Source organism: Erinaceus europaeus, chromosome 5 (assembly GCF_950295315.1).
Source record: "Erinaceus europaeus chromosome 5, mEriEur2.1, whole genome shotgun sequence".
NCBI lineage: Eukaryota > Metazoa > Chordata > Mammalia > Eulipotyphla > Erinaceidae > Erinaceus > Erinaceus europaeus.
In genome coordinates this window covers 129,617,531-129,638,381 of record NC_080166.1, presented here as the reverse complement: position 1 = coordinate 129,638,381, position 20,851 = coordinate 129,617,531, and the positions used below count along the sequence as shown (strand labels likewise).

The 20,851-nt window shown below is 45.8% G+C and overlaps 1 protein-coding gene across 3 annotated transcripts in view; it reads right to left on the bottom strand.

Annotated features, from left to right (window-relative positions):
* The window catches only part of PCCA (propionyl-CoA carboxylase subunit alpha), a 351,955-nt gene that overhangs the window by 152,290 nt on the left and 178,814 nt on the right, over nt 1–20,851 (bottom strand). For all 3 annotated transcript variants that reach the window (XM_060191819.1, XM_060191818.1, XM_060191817.1), the window contains one exon: nt 14,586–14,694. In XM_060191819.1, the coding sequence (XP_060047802.1) occupies nt 14,586–14,694 (109 nt within the window). The remainder of the gene's footprint in view (nt 1–14,585; nt 14,695–20,851) is intronic.

The following is a 20,851-nucleotide window of genomic DNA, read 5'->3' as shown; positions in this document are numbered from 1 at the left end:
CAGGGGGCTTGAACCTGGGTCCTTGCACACTGTACTGCGTGCACTCAAACAGGTGCACCACCACCTGGCCCCCAGATTAATTTTCTTTAGACCAGAGCACTGCTCAGCTCTGGCTTATAGTGGTGCTGGGAATCGAACCCGGGTCCTCTGGTGTCTCAGGCATGCAAGTCTGTTAGGCAAACCTCATCTTATCTCTCTAACCTAACAAAGAAACTGTTAATAACTCTCCGCCTCCAACCTTGAAAATACATCTTAGGAATGAGTGTTCCCATCTTCTCTTCCCAGATTGAGTTTAGGTGAATTGGAGCAGAGGTGGAGTGGAGTAGAGGTGGTGGGGTGGGGTAGCACAGTGGGTAAGGCCTTGAACTCACAAGCGTGAGCTCAGTCCCTGGTGTGGCATGTGCCAGTGACTCTCTGGCTCTCTCTTTTGTTAATAAATTAATACAGAATTTGAAAAATCAAATTTCAGTCTAATTTGCAGCAAACCTGAATCCAGTGTCACCACATTCTGTAAAAACGATGGCATTGGGAGTCGGACAATAGCACACATGGTACAAAACACAAGGACCGGTATAAGGATCCTGGTTCGAGCCTGGGCTCCCCACCTACAGGGAAGTCGCTTCACAAGTGGTGAAGCAGGTCTGCAGGTGTCTTTCTCCCCCTGTCTTCCCTTCCTCTCGCCATTTCTCTGTCCTATCCAACAACGAAGACAGACTACAACAATAAAACAGCAAGGACAACAGAAGGGGATAAATAAATATTAAAAAAAAACAACGATGGCATTAAAAAAATCAGAGGGAGCCAGGTGGTAGTGCAGTGGGTTAAGTGCACATGGTGCAAAGCGCAAGGACCCAGTTTAAGGATCCCGATTCGAGCCCCCGGCTCCCCACCTGCAGGGGAGTCGCTTCACAGGCGGTGAAGCAGGTCTGCAGGTGTCTGTCTTTCTCTCCCCCCTCTCTGTGTTCCCCTCCTCTCTCCATTTCTCTCTGTCCTATCCAACAACAATGACATCAGTAACAACAACAACTACAACAATAAAAAAGAAACAAGGGTAACAAAAGGGAAAATAAATAAATATATAAAAAATTAAAAATTTTCCTCCGTTACTCACAGAAGATTGTCTAACACAGAGCAGCCGACTTGGGTTTCTGGTAATAATCACCTTTGTCCTGTATGAATGAATCACTGAACTTTTGTCCCTTACTCCACCCCTCGTGAATCCGGAGTGAGAACATTGGTTTAGTTTCAATTCCAAAAAAAAATTTTTTTTTTAAATCAAGGATTTCATTATCCTATAAAACATATCCAGAGTTCAAAGTATTGGGGGGGGGGATTAAGCAAAATGCAAACATTTAATGCAACATTAAACATGGGAAATAAAAACTTGATTGCCTCCAGAAAGCATGCTAGGCTGTTACCCTGGTGACAGGTTAAAAAAAAATAGGGGGGGGGGGTGTGAGTGAAATAGCTGTATGATATGAAATTAAAATGTTTCACATTGAACAATCCTAAATGAATTGGGCAAGGTTGGAGCAGAGGAGAGAGAAATCAATTCCCCAATGGCCCTGGTGAATGGGAAAGGAGCATGAATGGGATTTGACAGTGGGGTGTAACAGCTGCTCTATATCCTGCAGCCAAAGCAACACAATAATACTGATGAAAAAGTGCAAGAGAGCCCCAGGCCCAGTGCAGGGAACAAGGGCGAAATCCTCTCCCCACCCCCTCCCACCTCCTTAATCAGTCTATTCTGTCCTCCATTCAGTGCTCCAAGCAGAATCAAAGCATGGAAAAGCCTTTGGAAAACCTTAATACTCAGCAGAAGACATAGGCGTGTGGCCATCTTGGCCCCTTCGTCAGTACTGTGTGCTGTACAGATCTCCGAGCAGCCGTGAGGAAACACCTGGAAACAGCGTGGCAGAGGCTGAGCAAAAGAAAGACCACTGGATTGATGTCTTCACCCCCTGTTGCCTCTAGGAGGTGTATTTAAGCAAAGGAAAGTAAATATGTCTAAAGCGGTAGATGTCTGTGAACACTTGCCCAACGACTCTTTCTTTAGAGTTGCTTGACCAGAGCACAAGCCTCGCTGTCAAAATGAAGCCCTTTATCTGAGTAGAGACACGAGACAGGAGGCTGTGTGATAGCAAAGTCGTGTTCCGTTGTCCTAGATGGTGTCAAGCTGTTGGTCTGTTGTCCTTTTCAGATCAGAGACATTCCTAAATAAATCAGTGTAGCAAAACTTGCTTTTTCTTTTTTAAAGAGGGTTTCGCTGCCCTAGGTTGATTTTTTTTTTTCAGAGACAGAGAAGAAAAAGAAGAGGAAGAGAAGGAGGAAGAGGAGGAGGCCGAGGAGGAGGCAGAAAGAGGAGGAGAGACCATACCAGCAAAACCTTCTCCAAGGCAGTGAGTGGGGTTGGAATCCGAGTCGCACGCGTAGCAAAGCAGCTGAGCACATTATCCGAGGGGGTTACCATGCCAGCCCAATCCTTGTCCTTTCTCGGCAAGTCTTTTTCCTTTTATTGTTTTAAGGTTGGCTTTCCATTTATAAATAACGAGGGAAAGGAAGAAGGGAGACAGAGAACCAGTTGTCACTCTGATGTACGTGGTGCCGGGCATCAAACTCGAAACCTCACGTGTGAGAGGCCAGCATTTTCTCCACGGCACCACCCTCCGGTCCCAGATGATCTTCTCATGGTGACTTCTTTCCTGTTTCCCCTCACTTGCCGGTCAATGACCAAGATCATATCTCAAAATCTTAAACTTCTATCTTGTCACTGGAGTCTTAGTAATGTGTGAATACATTCATAAATCTAACACCAGGAAAGGGTAGTGGTTTTCTTAACGGCGGAGAGGGAGGGAAGCAGGGAGGGAAGGATAGAGGAAGGAAGAGAGAGAGAGATTATCACTGAAAGAAGGACTTTCCTGTTTTATCAGAGACAGTGTAGGAAAGAAAACGCAGGGACCAGGCAGTGGCACTCAGTTGAGTGCACACGTTACCAAGCACGAGGATGAGGAATCAAGCCCCTGCTCCCCACCACTGAGAAGAAGTTTCATGAGCTGTGAAGCAGGTCAGCAGGTGTCTCTCTCTTGCTCTCTACTTTTTTTTTCTTTATGTACTTATTATTGGATAGAGACAGAGAGAAATTGAGAAAAAGGGGAGAGGGAATACAGAAAGGGAGCGAGACACCCACAGCTCTAATTCACCACTCAGGAAGCTTTCCCCCTGCAGGGGGAAACCAGGGGCTTGAACCCGGGTCCTTGTGCACTGTAGTGTGTGAGCTTAATCAGGTACGTCACTGTTTGGCCCTTCTCTCTTGCTCTCTGTGTCCTCCTCTTTACCTCTCAATTTCTCTCTGTCCTATCAAATAAAAAATAAGTAAAATATATAAAGTTAATAAATGAGTTTAGAGGAGATAGAAAAGGAGCTAGAGAAAGAAAGAAAAAAGATAGAAAACAAAATCCGAATCCAAATGCAGACACAAAGATTACAGCTCAAAAGAACGCAACTTCCCGTAAGGTTCTGGGCAGGTGTGTCCTCTCTGGGGGTTCCAAGGGCTGGTGAGGCACTGGCCCCTCTCTCCAAAGTCATCTCCCACAAAAGCAGGCTCTTCCTTTCTTCACAAAGCCTCTGCCAGGGTGCAGAATTCTCCCCAGTCTGTTAGCATAGGCCATAGCCAAAGTGCTCCTTTTTCTGAGTCTTTCACCTCTAGTCAAAGACCAAGAGACTAGAAGGAAAAGGAAGTCAAGAGTTGAAGCAATAGCACAAAGGCTAGGACCACCACATACCACAATTTCATTCCTGACTTCTGACCCTGTACTCAGAGTCGGGTCCCCGCACCCTGTCGCAGTCAGTGTGGCATGTCAGTGCCCAATAGAGGAAGCCAACGCCATCGTCTTTCCATAGCTCAGAAGAGTGAACACAGCAAGTGCCAGAAATAGGTCATATAGAACACTGAGCACACACAGCGCTGAAGGACCCAGGGCATAGGTACACAATCACACTGCACTGCCAGGGACCAGGTTTTCTAGCACAGACTCATTCTCTGCATTATTCAACTCCATAAAAACAAGACTTTCTGCGTCAGGGACACTGGCCTGAGCAACATCATATGGTCATCTTAAGAGGAAGCTTCTTCAAGGAAGTTCATCTACGCCGATGACATCTGCTGTGCTACTCAGGCATCCAAGTTTGACATCCTCGAGGAAACACAAAAAACACGTCTCTGATATCTGATTACTGTAAAAAATGGCGACTAACCCCTAGCACTGCAAAAATGGTATCATCTGTTTTCCATCTACACCATGCCTCGGCCTCGCGTGAGCTTAATGTGCAGCTTGACAATACGAGAATCCGGCATGAAGCCCAGCCAGTCTATCTTGGCGTTACTCTCGATCGCACGCTGTCATTTCACAAACATCTCATAAAAACTGCAGCAAAGGTGGGCACGAGGAATAACATCATTGCAAGACTGGCCAGCTCCTCATGGGGCGCGAGCGCTTCCACACTACGATCATCCTCTCTGGCATTATGCTATTCCACTGCAGAATACTGTGCCCCAGGATGGTTCCGTAGCCCCCATGTCCACTTGGTCGATTCCAATTCCTCCATGAGGATAATTTCTGGAACCATCCGTTCCACCCTGGTTCCATGGCTGCCAGTCCTTAGCAACATCACCCCGCCAGATATTCGTCGGGATGCGGCATCATCTAAGTTCATTTCCCACATCTACGCTCGACCGGACCTGCCAATATACGCGGATATCTTCGCCCACCCTGTCCAACGCTTGACGTCTCATCACCCAATCTGGTCCCCTACGCCTACACTGAACTTCTCTGTTCCAGACTCTTGGAAACAGAGCTGGCAGTCAGCTGAGGTAAAGAACAAACACCTCATCACAGACCCCTGCAAGCGTCAACCCGGCTTTGACCTAGCACATTATGATTGGGCCCTCCTCCATCGCTATCGAACAGGCCATGGCCGGTGCGCCGCTATGTTCCATCGCTGGGGAGCCAGAGACGACCCGAACTGCCCCTGCGGCTCCAGACAGACTATGACCCACATAGTCAATGACTGCCACCTCTCCAGATTCAAAGGAGGTCTCGAAACTTGACATCAGGCTCAACCTGACGCTGTTGACTGGCTGCGGAAGAAGGGCAAACGCTAGAAAAAGAAGAAGAAGAGGAGGAAATCTGTACAGTCCCGGTAGGCAAGGTCCAGGGAAAAACTGCAGGGTTACTTCCATGAGGATCTGTATGGTTCAGATGGACAAGGTCCAAGAACACTTTTGTTCTGACCTTTGGATTCAAATCACACAGGTTGTATAGAAATCATTGTCAGGGGAGTCGGGCAGTAGTGCAGTGGGTTAAGCGCAGATGGCGCAAAGCGCAAGGACCGGCGTAAGGATTGCGGTTCCAACCACTGGCTCAACATCTGCAGGGGAGTCGCTTCACAGGCGGTGAAGCAGGTCTGCAGGTGTCTGTCTTTCTCTCCCCCTCTCTGTCTTCCCCTCCTCTCTCCATTTCTCTCTGTCCTATCCAACAACATCAATAACAACAACAATAAAAAATAAGGGCAACAAAAGGGAATAAATATTAAAAAAAAAAAGAAAAAGAAATCATTGTCAAAGGTAATTTTGACCTCCAGTGTAGGCTGCAGCTGGGTGAAGGGAAAGGTGACAAGAAGTTTCTGTTATGTCTTCACTGCTTCACTGAGTTGGACTTGGACACTGCTTAACATGTTCTGCTGTCTAAGCTGAGAACTAGTCACTGTTACAGTTCCACTCTATAAGCTGAGCTCTGTAAGAAATAAAGCGTCAGATGGCCAACCTGGTCCTTCTGTGCCCTGTCATTAATTTGCCCTCCTCTCGGGGAGTGTTCGGCTTTACCCGGGACCAGTCATTTCTGGGAGCCAGGGGGTAGCGTAGTGGATTAAGCACACATAGAATCCCATGGACCAGCGTAAGGATCCCGGTTCGAGCCCCCGGCTCCCCACCTGCAGGGGAGTCGCTTCACAGGCGGTGAAGCAGGTCTTCACGTGTCTATCTTTCTCTCTCCCTCTCTGTCTTTCTCCTCCTCTCTCCATTTCTCTCTGTCTTATCCAACAACAGCAATAAAAACAATAACAATAATAACATGGGCAACAAAAATGGCTTCCAGGGGCAGTGGATTCATAGTGTAGGCATGGAGCCCCAGCAGTAACCCTGGAGAGAGAAAAAAAAAAAAAAGCCTTTCTGTCAAATAAGATACCCTTTGCAAGCAGGAAAGGTACATTTGCTATGAGTGCCAAAGAAGACATGTTAGTATCATCTTCAAAAGATTTCCCAGTACTTCCAATCTCCAGTTTTTCTCTTCCTACTTTTGCTAATGTCCTCTCTCTCTTCCCTTCTCCCCCCCACCCCCTTGTATCACAAGGGCCTCACACTTGCCTGATTCCACTGCTCTAAGGCCAAAATTTGCATGTTTTCTTATTTCAGATAGAGAAAGGGCCAGTGGAAAAAGAGAAAGGTACCACAGCACTGGTCCACCACCTGAATGCTGCCCCTGGCATCATGGTGTTCACAAATAACACGAAGGCTCGAACCTGGGGATTCACAGGTAAAGGTATGTTGGTCTGCTTCTAATTCTGCTTCTAAGACCCCTTCTGTTTTGATCATCACGTTAGGTTCACTTCCATTGCGTAACACTGTGGTCTATTTACATAATGATTGTTTTGTTTGAGACCCGCACTGGTTTAATCCCCACTGGTTGGCGTTCTTTTTTCCACTCCGCCCCCTCTCCTAGTCACATCCTGTTTTCCACCGTTTAATCCCCAGTGGTTCACGCTTTTTTCCTTCTCCCCACCCCCTATCCTATGTACTTCCTCTTCCTGACACTTCCTCCTCAGGAGATATAAAGGACAAGATTTTCTAATGAAGAGAGATTTGGTTGATTGCACTGCATCCCCGCTCATCAATAAAGATTGAACTGCGTTCCCAGCTCAGCCATGAGTCCCTGGTCATCTCTCTCCCGCCCGTGAAGCTAGCCCGGCAAAGGTACACACCTACTAGGTGAGCTATCTCCTCTCAATCCTCACTCCCCAGCTTTTGCTTGAAGCCCCATCCTTCCCCATTCCTTCAACCCTTCCCACTCTTACTGTTGAGTAATTAACCAGGAGACATGAACCAAGATGGTGGAGGCCAAGATGTTGGAAACCATGTGACAGAAAAGCAGTATGGCTGGCACTGTGCTTATAAGTCACCGAGGAGGGTAAATTGGCTTTAGACCACCTGCCCTGTGACCTGCGACTAGACACAATAACCCAGCTAAGCCTGTGTGAATCGTGAGGACTGCAGCACCCCTGCACATATGAGTTGATCAGTCAGGCACAATGGGGGTTGGGGGTGGGCTCGGTGTTCAGAAGACCTTTCAAGGGACTAGGCATGTGGTGCACCTGCTTAAGCACCACATTACATTGAGAAAGGACACGGGTTCAAGCCCTAGGTCTACACCTACAGGGGGAAAGCTTCACGAGTGGGGAAGCAGTGCTACAGATGTCTCTTTCCCTCTCCCTTTCTACTTGCTCTTTCTTCCCCTCTCAATTTCTGTCTCTATTCAATAATAAATAAATAAATAAATAAATATATAATTAAAAATTTAAAAAGAAGGGAGTGGGGTGGTAGTGCAGTGGGTTAAGTGCAGGTGATGCAAAACACAAGGACAGGCATAAGGATCCCGGTTTGAGCCCTTGGCTCCCCACCTGCAAGAGAATCGCTTCATAGGCAGTGAAGCAGGTCTACAGGTGTCTGTCTTTCTCTCCCCTCTCTGTCACCTCCTCCTCTCTCAGTTTTTCTCTGTCATATACAACAATGACAACAATAATGATAACTACAACAATAAAACAACAAGGGCAACAAAAAGGAATAAAGAAGTATTTTTTTTAATTTAAAAAGTTGTTTTTTTTTTTAAGAAAAAGACCTTTTAAAATCAAAAGGTGCTTGACCTCTGCATCTCTTCTGCTCATTTGCAGAAAGACCACCCCCATTTAGGGGGGAGTTGGAGAGAAGGTAATATTTCTAAATGTTCTTTTTGTTTATTTATTTTCCTTTTTGTTGCCCTTGTTGTTTTATTGCTGTAGTCATAATTGTTGTTCTTGATGTCACTGTTATTGGATCTTTCCACTGGTCCCTGCACTTTGCTCCATATGCACTTAACCAGCTGCGCTACTGCCCGACTCCCTCTAAATATTCTTAACCATAACTCTTTTTACTTTTTTACCAGAGCACTGCTCAGCTGGGGCCTATGGTGGTAGGGGAATTGAACCTGAGACCTAGAAAACTGGATGGCCCAAAGAAGATCATGAACTAGCCAGCAACACGGTCAATCTTGGAAACAGCTCTTGACAAGGTCTTCTAAGAGCTCCATGTATTTAGGCCAAGGGTCATGCTGGTGTTTGCTGTGTCAGGTGGACATGTCCATCTTTGTTTGACTCTCTGAACTCCTAGCCATCTTTTCTACCTCTCTCCTCTGCCGGAACCACCTCATCTTCCTGACTACGTGAGAGTCCCATAGTGTAAACCCAGGACCTCAAGCCCTGCCTGTTTTCCCAGCTTCCCCTCTGATCCCTTTAGTTACAGCACTGAAGACCCAACAACTTTGTTCATATACACGATGGACACCTCAGGCTGTCTCTCTTCACTAAGACCGTGGTCTTGGCCTTCCAGTTCATGAAGGAGAAATGGAAGCCTGGCTCCTCCCAGCAGCCTCCAGGACACAAGGCCTTCTGTACCCCCGTAGCCTGCTGGCTCCTTTCACATGGCCAGGACCTCCACTTCTGGCCATGATGACCTCAGGTGTTGTGCATTTGCTGTCACCCCAGCTGATCACCACCTCACTTCACGTGGTTCACCTGCATCCTCCTGCAGCTCTTTGCTCTATTGTTAATCTTCTTAATCTGCTCATCCTTCCTGCCATTCAGATTAAAACAGCCACCTCCAAGAGGTTCTGTGGCCTTACTGTTTCAAGGCAGAATTTGTTGTCAGTTGACATACCATGAATTTTGCATCTTCGTTCTGTCTAACCTCCACTCAAATGGAGGATCCATGAGGGTGGGATTAAAATAAAAAGATCATTTTGATTTCCACTAAATCCTTTGAAATGTCTTGCCCCACTCTTACAGTCACCAATAAGTGATTTTTAAAGACATAATTCTATTGATTCACACTCATACATGACACACTCAGCAAGGGAAACTATCCCCTTTCACACCAACAGCTAACATGTCTTTGATATTGGAACACTCAGGGCTTTCTAGGCATGAATAGAATCAGCCACTCCATTGAAATGGAATCCTAGCCATCACCATCAGAGAGTGAGACAAATGACACCAGGCCACAATGTCAGCAAAGCCACTTTGGCTCAGGGTAATAGATAGTTGTTATTTAACGTGATGCCTAATGATTCCCATCTGCCAATGGACGGGCTGAAGGAGGATTGGAAAGAAAGGCAACCTAGGGGCTGTGTGGTAGCACACCCAGTTGAGCACACGCATTACCAGGTGCAAAAGCCCCTGCTTCCCACCTGCAGAGTTGATGCTTCATAAGCGGTGAAGCAGGGCTGCAGGTGTCTGTCTCTTTCTTTCTTTCTCTATCTGCCACTTCCCTCTTAATTTCTATCTTATCAAATAAAATACAAAGGGAAAGGAAAAGAAAAAAATGGCCGCCAGGAGCAGGCACCAGGCACCAACAATAAAATGGCCGCCAGGAGCAGGCACTAAGCCCCAGCAGTAAAATGGCTGCCAGGAGCAGGCACCAATGCCTCTAGGAACTCATTTCCTCACGGACACCAAATGTATTTACAGTCAGCCTAAACTGACATGAACTTTTTTTCCCCCTAAAAACACTCAGCTACCTTTTTACAATCTAAACACTATGGGTGTGCATTATTAATGTCTTCCCCCCACCCAAGACACCAATGATCAAAGAGGGAAACCAAGAGAGAAATTGGCAAAATAAGATCAGCAGCCAAAGCAATCAACACAGAGGGAAAAGCTGGTGGCCGCTGGAGGTGGTGGCATCAACACCCCGGAGTGTGCCCATGACAGGGGTGGGTGACCCCAAGCCTGGAGGCGGATGACCCCAGGACCCCAGCCAAGAAGGAAAACACGGCTCTGACACCAGCTTTGGTGTGAGGGACGCAGTAGACCCACTCTGGCTCCACAAGGTCAGCTGTGATGGCGCTCTCTGGAGCTCTGGGTGGTTCCCATTTTCTGACAAAAACGCCTGCTCGGTGAAAGCCAAGATAAACAGAAAAACTGAGTCATCCAACAAGAGTGTGGTGGTCGCTATGCTTTAGGCGCATTCCACATCATCAACTGGAGTCTGGGCCTGCTTCTTCTGTTGAGTGGTCATTCCCAACTTCAAAAGGGTACTGAGTCCAAACAGAAAGAGAGGAGGAAGAGGAGGAAGAGATGGATGGATAACGGGAGGACCAGGGTCCTGTACTGTAGAGTTGGAGGGATCAATCTGAAGCAGTGGTTTTGGGACTCATGTTAATCTTAAAGGTCTTCGAGCTCGATTTCCTGATATTCCTGATATTCTTCTGCCACAGTTAAAACGTATTCTTGCTACATGTTCCTCCTGTGCAGGTCTAATCAAAACACCTGCTATTCAGACTCTGGGGGTTAATCCTCGAGGTTTAAAAGCAAATTGATGTCACCCACATACCCAACTTTGGCAAACAAAAATATGTGTTCGTCTCAATTGATACCTTCTCTAAGTTTATGTGGGCTAAATCTCAGATGGGAGAAAACTCAAAAAAGCTTATAAGCCATATGCTCTCCTGTTTTGCTGTAATGGGGGTACCTCTTCAACTTAAAACTGACAATTGAGATACTTTTACCAGCAAACAATTTAAAGATTTTTGTTCCCTCTGGAACATTACTCATACTACAGGCATTCCGTATAATCCACAGGGACAAGGCATTGTCGAGAGGGCCCATCAAACTCTTAAGGCTCAATTAAATAAAGAAAAAGGGGAAATGTACCCCACCAACATCCAGCTGGCAAAAGCCTTAACTACATTAAATCTCTTTAATATTTACAAAAACTCGGACCAACCTCCTATTATACTTCATTGGCAAAAATCACCCACCCTCCCAGCTATTAAAGTCAAATGGAAAGACCCACTTGATAAAATCTGGAAAGGACCTGACCCCCTGTTGAATATGGGGAGGGGTTTCACATGCATTTTTCCACAAAATTACTCCAAACCTGTTTGGGTTCCTGCCCGTCGTGTCCGGCAATACCCACATGATGGCGCTGATATCCCACACTCCTGATACTATGGCAATTAGTTAAAAAGAAAGGGGGAGATATTGGGTAGTATGCCAGCTCCCCCAGCTTAAAGCTTCGGTCTCTAATCCTGCTTAACTAAGCACCTGCATGCCTGCATGGCATTGGTTTGATCCCACTTAGAGCTGCGGTCTATTTACATAACTACTGTTAACTAAGCACCACCCTCCCTCCAGGGCATTGGTGGCTCAGTGGTAGAATTCTCTCCTGCTCCGCCCCCTCTCCTTGTCACACCCTGATTTTCACCGATCTCTTTTTTCACTCCACCCTCTCTACATCACATCCTGTTTACACACTACTTGGCTAGTATATATACAAGCTGCTTTTCTGAGTAAAAACACTTGGAAATTGCTTTCCGGCTCCAAGGGTTCCAGAGTGTATCTCCTGCGAAGTTAGTGCGGCACGAGTTCCTGATCCCTCTCCCACACAAGAGCCTAGATCGGCTCCAGTTGAGTCCTCTCCAATCCAGAGAGCACTTGCTTGGGAAGAAGCACCCTCAGGCTATCCCGGCAGGATGCCAGGCTTGAACTCAGGAACTCATGCTAGAAGAGTTCAGCACTTACTCCACTGTAGCCCTCCTAGGAGTGTGTGTGTTTGTTTGTGTGTGTCTTGTTTCTAAGTTATAAGATTTAAATATTAAAGATGAGTCTTTAATATGGGCCCCAGATCAAATCAATAGGATTTACAGTTACCCATATTTATATACTTTTCCCATATTTGGGAGCTACTCTCTTCCCTGATCCAGCTTTCTGGTCCTTTTTCCAACTATGACACCATGTCTCCCCAGACAATAACTTGGGTCCACCTGCATGTTAGATGTCAGATTCAGACAAAAACTAGTGAAGTCATGGTTCCCTTGGAATATACCTAAAATAGACCTACTAGCTTTTTCCAAAACAGAGATCCCAAATCTACATCTGAAATATTCCGACCTTCAAGTTCATGATTAGTCAACAATTTGTTCAGCTTTGTATCTTAACTCTTTCTCAGCCACCAGATTCCAGATGCTGCCATGATGCCAACCGGACTTCCCTGAGCAGACACGACCCCAGAGCCCCTGGAGTTCCACTTCCTCAGAGCTCCACCCCACTAGGGAAAGAAAGAGGCAGGCTGGGCGTATGAATCGACCTGCCAACTCCCATGTTCAGTGGGGAAGCCATTACAGAAGCCAAACCTTCCACCTTCTGCACCCCACAACAACCCTGGGTCCATACTCCCAGAGGAATAAAGAATAGGAAAGCAATCAAGGAAGGGGATCCGGAGTTCTGGGGGTGGGAATTGTGTGGAATTATACCCCTCTTATCCTATGGTTTTGTCAATATCTCTATTTTATAAATTAAAAAAAAATTTTTTTAAAGAAAGATGAGTCTTTCACTGAATTTAGCTCTGGATATCTTCCTCCATTCCCTATACACTATTCGATGATTGTCTTTCAAAAGTGATAACTGTTTTGCTCGCACTAAAAACAGAAGTACCTTCAGTGATCTGGGTTCAGGGAGACAGCATAATGGTCAAGCAAAAGATTTTTCTATCTGAGGTTTCAAGGTCACAGGTTCAAACCCTGACAAAACCATACGTCAAAGCTGAGCAGGGCTCTGGTAATAAATTAATAATAATAAAAAAACCTTCAATTATATATAATAAATAAAAGATCCTTTTCCTGGGATGATCTTACTCTCAGGCAGAAGTTGAAAACAAGATCAGAAGAGAAAACACAAGTAGAACCTGATCTGGAACTGGCGTATTGCATCAAAGTAAAAGACTCTGGGGTTGGGAAGGGAGAATACAGATCCAAAAAGGATGACAGAGGACCTAGTGGGGGTTGTATTGTTATATGGAAAACTAGAAAATGTAATGCATGTAGAACTATTGTATTTACTGTCTAATATAAAACAATTCCCCAAATAAAGAAATTTTTTTTAAAAAGAATAAAAGAAAAGATCCTTCCAAGGATTAGTGAATAAACAGAATATTCACAGAGCCAGAAGGTGGCACACCTGGTTAAGTGCAAACACTACAGAGCACAAGGGCCTGGGTCCAAGCCCCTAATCCCTACCTGCAGGGGGAAAGCTACACGGGTAGTGAAGCAGGGCAGCAGATGTCTCTCTGTCTCTCTCCCTCTATATCTCCCCATCCCTTCTTAATTCTTTTCGCTATCCAATAATAAATAAATAAATAAAATTCTGAAAAAAGAATATTCACGCTATGATATTAAGTTATTATAAAAAGTATCTTATTTGTTTTCTTTTGAGAGAGATACCAGAGCACTGCTAGGCTCTGGATTATGATGGGGTAGGGGATTGAACCTGGAACTTGGGAATCTCATGCATGAAAGTCTTTTTACATAATCACTGTGCTATCTCTCCCACACGATATTAAGTTTACAAAATACAAGTCAACAGTCTGGTAGGTGGTGCAACTGTAGAATTTTGAACTCAGAAGCAAAACGTCCCGGGCTCAATTCCTAGTATTGTCTGTGCCAGAGTCATGCTCTGGCTCTCTCTCTCTGACTAACAAATAAATTTTAAAACCTGAAGATAAATAAAAATAGCATTCAAAATATTTTCCCAACAGAATACAAATCACATACGGCACCTAGACACTTCATGGATGTACACATACATAAATATATTTAAATATACTCTATAGATATGCTTGAAAGAGGATACAGTAAAATGTCAGAATTAACTACTGAAGGGCCAGGCGAATAGTGGGATGTCAGAAAAGTCAGGATGCATGTTGCATAGAAAAATTACGCCTAGGGACCGGGCAGTGGCATACCGGGTTAAGCACATGTGGTACGAAGTGCAAGGACCTGCTCAAGGGTCCCGGTTCAAGCCAAGGGATTGAACCTGGGACTTTGGAGCCCCAGGCATGAAAGCCTCGTTGCAGAACCATTATGCTATCTACCTCCACACCTGAACCACTTTTCAAAAACATTTTCAAGGTAACAAAGCAATGAGCCAGAAATGATGATGATGATGATAACAAATTTCAACAGATTTTCCACAAGGTTTGAGGATCTCACTCTAATACCATCTAAATTAGAGAGGCCAGGAGTCTTTCTTTTTGAATTAAAAGCATCAATATAGACAAAAGAAGAACAATCCCATTTTTAAACTGTGTAGTTTGCTTTTATGTTCCAAACATTCGTAAGATCCAGAACTGAGGCCAGTCAGATCTCTCACTAGCTATTTTGTAAGCAGTTCAGATTATTGATACCTTCCCTCTCACTTACACTATTTCAAATGACCTACCGCACCTTGCACTTTCTTGTTCTTGAAAATGTTGTGCTCTTAGCTGGGCCGCCACAAACAATGATGACGCGATAGCCAGTAGCTGGTTTCTCTCCTGTTCTGTCAGCACGTGCCCTGGAGGAAATCAGCCCGACATGTTACCATCTATGCTTCTGAAATCACAGCAGAATGACTAGTCACTCAGGTAAGCTTTTTTTCTTTTTTCATGGTTGTCTCGCCCCCCCCACCCCCAGGAAGAGACATAGAGGCAAGGAGAGGGGGATGAAGGGAGAGTGGGAGGGAAAGAGAAAGAGAATACGACAAAATCAACAGACACCACCACAACAGCTCTGGGAGAACAAGGCTTGAAGTTTCTCCCACTTTCCCGGGCATCAGAATCACTGGGTTCACAGCACAGAGTCCTGTGGGCTCTCTGCAGATACCAGGCTGACAATGATATCAGGCTGTGGCCCAAGAACCTGCATTTCTCACCAAGTCCCATGTGATGAGTCTCCAGAACTCCTGTGTGAGAGCAAATGATGACAGCGGTGCATGTGTGTGCGCGTGCGCCCCAGGGGCCAGGCAACGGTGCGTCATTATAGTGGGCAAGGATCTGGCTCAAGCCCTCCAGTTACCATCTGCACAGGGAAAGCGTCACGGGTGCTGAAGCACTGCTTCAGATCTTTCTCTCTCTAATACACATTTTTTCCTTTTTTTAAAAAAAATATTTACTTATTTTCCCTTTTGTTACCCTTGTTGTTTTTTTATTGTTGTTGTAGTTATTGTTGTTATTGAAGTCGTCATTGTTGGATAGGACAGAGAGAAATGGAGAGAGGAGGGGAAGACAGAGAGGGGGAGAGAAAGACAGACACCTGCAGACCTGCTTCACTGCCTGTGAGGCGACTCCCCTGCGGGTGGGGAGCTGGGGCTCTAACCGGGATCCTTACGCAGGTCCTCGCACTCCGCACCATGTGCGCTTAACCCAGTGTGCTACTGCCAGACCCCCTAAGTATGGCTTTCTCTCTCTCTCTCCCTCTCTCTCTCTCTGTGTGTGTCTCCCTTTTCTCCTCTCAATGTCTGTCTCTATCCAAAGTAAATATATACGGTTCTTAAAAAGAAGGTATTTGGTATGATGGTCCATATCTGCACAACTACTGTCACCCGCCAGCAGAGGGGCATCAGACTAGGCAAACCCTTAAACTGCCAAAGGGCACATCCGTGTTTCATTCTTGGCTATCGACTATTAGCTGCAGCAGCTCAGCCAACAACGAAGAAGGAGCTTGCCAAAGAGAATCAGCAGTCACATCCCCAAGGCAAACTGACACAACACTTTAATCCTCTTACTGGTACTAGAACAGACTCTGAAAGTTTACCGTGGAATAATCCCTGCACTGCGTCAACAGCCGAAGACACGTTTGCTTCCGTAATTGAGTTCAGGTTGTAACATCAATGTGGGGGGAGACCTCTCTCTGTCTCTGCCAGAGACATCATTTCTTTGAAACTTAACCTGACCCTGTGCACCATTTTCCTCCTTATTCAGTGCCTAGCCTCTGGCTCTTCCTTCCACTCCCCGCACAGGTTCAGCCTCCTTCTCTTGATTCACTGGATGTTTTGAAGTATGTTATCAACTACTTTTCCCACTCGGGAAAAGTAACTGGTTCTTAGGGGTCTTTATCCTTCACTTGACCTTTTATTGCTCAGCTGTCTGCAGTTCTAGAAACCAGTTTTAGTTCACTACATATAAGCAGCTCTCTGTTTTAATATCCTTCAGCGTTCTTACACTAGGTTGATTGATTAAGATTTAACGGTGGAGCTGGGTGGTGGCACACCTAGTTAAGCACACACATGACCAGGTGTCAGGACCCGGGTTCAAGCCCCCGGTCCCCACCTGCAAGGGGGTAGTATCACAAGTGCTGAAGCTGTGCTGCTGAATTATTTTTCTATTTCTCTGCCCCCTACTCAATTTCTCTGTCCTAGCAAGTAAAAAATAAAAATAAAGAGCGAGTTGGGGAGGTAGGCATGGTTTTGTAAGCAGACTCTCCTGCCTGAGGCTCTGAGGTGCCAGGTTCTGCGCCCTGCACCATCATCAGCTAGAGCTGAGCAAGGCTCTGGTTAAAAACAAAACAAAACAAAATGTGTATTGGATTGTTCATTCATGAGAGAAGAGCAGAGAACCAGAGCATCACTCTGCCACATGTGATGCTGGGGCTCGAACTCAGGACCTTGTGCTTGAGAGGCCAGCATTCTAGCCACACCCTGGGCCATCCTTATACGAGTGAGCAGCATGCTCCGTTACCTGCCCCTGTACTAGCAGTCTCCCTGTGACTGACCACTCTCCTTGCACAGGACAGACAGAAAGCTGGACAGCGGTTTGCCGGGAAAGGTTTAACAACTAGGTGGGCTGCAGAGGAATGAGAAATGCCCATGATTCTGCAGTGGATTTGCTAATTTCCTTGAGTAGTTTCTTTGGGGCTGATTCCAAACCACCAAGTCCGGCCCAACCCTCAGTGGCAAACATTTCTGGCATCTTCCTCTCCTCCTTGAAAGAAGAGACATAGCGGATTTCCCACCAGCACCAACCACCACAGTTTGGTAAAGGTCTTTAGAGGCCAAATTTCTACAGGCAGCACGGGTCCAAAGATCGCAGTGTGACTTGGAAAGGTTTAGAAATACCTGCTTCAGTTCATATGGGGGGGGGGGGGGCATAAGTGACGGCAGACATGCTTCTCGTGGGCTGAATCTAATTTCTTTTTTTTTTTTTCCCTCCTCCAGGGTTATTGCTGGGCTCGGTGCCTGCACCATGAATCCACCGCTCCTGGAGGCCATTTTTTCCCCCCTTTTGTTGCCCTTGTTGTAGCTTCGTTGTGGTTATTATTATTGCCCTTCTTGACACCATTCGTTGTTGGATAGGACAGAGAGAAATGGAGAGAGGAAGGGAAGACAGAGAAGGGGAGAGAAAGATAGACACCTGCAGACCTGCTTCACCGCCCGTGAAGCGACTCCCCTGCAGGTGGGGAGCCGGGGGCTCGAACCGGGATCCTTACGCCGGTCCCTGCGCTTTGCGCCACCTGCGCTTTGCGCCACCTGCGCTTAACCCACTGCGCCACCACCCGACCCCCTGAATCTAATTTCTATAGAAAGCCAAGTTTCAGAAGAGAAAGGTCATTTCAATTGTTTTGCTTGTTGAGGTTGGTGGCTGACAGGTAGCAAAGCAACAGAAAATAAATCCAAGGTGTTAGCTAAAAGCCAGAGGAAACTGTGCTTCTTGGGCCAGTGAAGCAACTCATTTGCGTGGTGGGCTGCTTTGCTGCCTGCATGGCAGAGTTCGAGTCTGGCCCCCTATCACTTTGAAAGAAACTTTGGTGTTGTGGTCTCTTTCTCTGCCTCTCTATGCTGCTCTGTCTTTATGAAAGAAAAAGAGAGAGAAAGAAGAAGGAGGAGGAAAAGGAAAGGAAAAAAGAACATAACAGAAACAGAGACTGGAGAGGCCACGTGGTGGCACACCTGACTGAGCACACATGTTACAATACACAAGGACTTGGGTTCAAGCCCCCAGTCCCTACCTGCAGGGGAAAACTTCACAAGTGGTGGTGAAGGAGAACTGCAGGAGTCTCTCTGTCTCTCTTCCTCTTTATCCCCCTCTTCCCTCTCAATATCTGGCTGTCTCTATCCAATATATAAAGATAATAAATTTGTTTTAAAAAAGAAAATGTTGTGGTCCGGGAGGTGGTGTAGTAGATAAAGCATCGGACGCTCAAGAATGAAGTCCTGAGTTCAGTCCCCGGCAGCACATGTACCAGAGTGACGTCTGCTTCTTTCTCTCTCTCCTCCTATCTTTCTCATTAATAAATAAATAAAAATATTTTTTAAAAGTAAAATAAAATAAAAAAGGAAAAATTAATAAATAGAGAGAGAGGGAGGGAGGGGAGAGAAGGTATGGTTCGTAAACTAATATCTTCTCCATTTCTCGGTGTTTTTGTCAGAGTAAAAAAAAAATAATAACCTCTCAACATCACAAACCCAATAAATATCTAATCAGCCTAATCAAATTCTAGTGACTCAAAAAGCAACTTCTAAGAACCACTAGTAACACTGTACTAGTACAGTAACAAAGTTGGGATAATAAACCTATATAATAGAAAACTTTAATGCAGTCCAAGGAGAAAGAAAAAGAGAGAGAGAGAGAGAGAGGAATCCCACCCAGCCAGGCACTGGCCCATGAAGCGTGGCTGGGTAGCTGGACAGATGGGAAGCAGATGGGTAATCCCAAAGGGGCAAAGTGACCCAGCCTCAAACATATGGAGAAGATTCTGGATTAGCTTCAGTTGCCACTTCCTGCTGCCCCTCTCAGACACATACATCAAACTATCAAAGATGATACAGTTTAATGTATCTGAGACCTGCTCGGGGAGTGGGGGAGGATAGAGAAAGAGGGGGAAAGAATGAGAGCAATGTGAAATATAAGAGACAGTCACCATTCAGAGAAGAAATGCAAAAGATAGAGAGAAAAATAATAATAATAATAATAAAACAGGAGACATTCAGGAGGACACACGTCGGAGTGTACTTCTGACTGCACACCTGGGAGGTGTGCCCATCTGAATCACCAGCCCCATGACTAGACTCAGTACAGGGGCAGGTGCCAAACTCTTGCAGTTCAGCTTATGGCTTCATTGTATCACTGCTTAAGATTTTATCAGTTTCTCTGGGTCTTGGTTTCATCATACTTGGTCAAATAAAGCTTGACATTAAGTAATGCCTCTTTAATCTTCTAACTCTTGAACTGACAACCACTTCTAAAACTGTGTCATAGGCATAAGAAACGGAATCATAGGGGCTAGAGAGAGTGCTCATGTCTTCTCATGGGCAGGCCTCCAGTTTGATCCCAAGCACCATATGGGAGTACTACAGCGCCAGGGGAAACTCTGGTACTGCGGTGCCCCTCTTTCCTTCTCTGAGTCTCTGGAGGGAAAAAAAGAAAAATCAGCCTAGGTGGAGTGAAACCATTCATGTACAAGGCTCTGGTAAAAGGAGAGAGAGAAGGGAGTCGGGCTGTAGCGCAGCGGGTTAAGCGCAGGTGGCGCAAAGCACAAGGACCGGCATAAGGATCCCGGTTCGAACCCCAGCTCCCCACCTGCAGGGGAGTCGCTTCACAGGCGGTGAAGCAGGTCTGCAGGTGTCTATCTTTCTCTCCCCCTCTCTGTCTTCCCCACCTCTCTCCATTTCTCTCTGTCCTATCCAACAACGACAATAATAACTACAACAATAAAACAACAAGGGCAACAAAAGGGAATAAATTAAATAATAAATAAATAAATAATTTTAAAAAAAAGAAAGAAAGAGGAAAAGAGAGAAAGAGAGAGGTAGGGGAGGGAAAGGGAGGGAGGGAATAAAAAAGGAGAGGAAGAAAAGGGAAGGGGAGGGGACAGGAGAGATGGGGAGGGGAGGAGAGAACTATAATATCCACGTTGATAGTGTCTTAAAAAAACAAAAAATCGAATACAGTAAACTTATTATAGAGAACTACAATATTGGGTTTTCAGACATTCTGTGTTGTCTTGAGAATCTGCAACAGTTTGCATATGTATAACACCTAGGATCTGATGATAGGACAGTTACATAGGGACCGGGTGGTGGTGCACCTGACTGAGCTCACACGTCACAATGCACAAAGACTCGGGTTCGAGCCCCTGGTCCCCACCTGTAGGGGGAAAGCTTCACAAGAGCTGAAGCAGGGCTGCAGGTATCTCTCTCTCCCTCTCCATCTCCCCTTTCCTCTTGACTTCTCTGCCTCTACCCAATAAATAAATAAATAAATAAATAAATAATTTTTAAAAAAAGTTCAGCTGCCACGTTTTCCTCCACACTGTGATGAGATCTAACCCCATGGATGTCTGTGCATACGAAAACTGCCATGGCTCATGCAACAATAGGGCCATGCCAAAGGTTCTCTGAAGTCTGCCGTCACCTTCTGCCACCCATTTGATGTCCTGTCCTGTTCACAGACACATCAGCCAGGCAGGCAGACATTAAAGCTTATGTAAATCCTGAGTCTACTCCACAATTTACTATGACTTTTCATTTAAACTTGAAAAAACGGCGTAAGGATCCCGGTTCGAGGCCCCGGCTCCCCACCTGCAGGGGCAGTAGCTTCACAAGTGGTGAAGCAGGTCTGCAGGTGTCTTATCTTTCTCTCCCCCCCTGTCTTCCTCTCCTCTCTCCATTTCTCTCTGTCCTATTTAATAATGACGACATCAATAACAACAACAATAACTACAACAACAATAAAAAA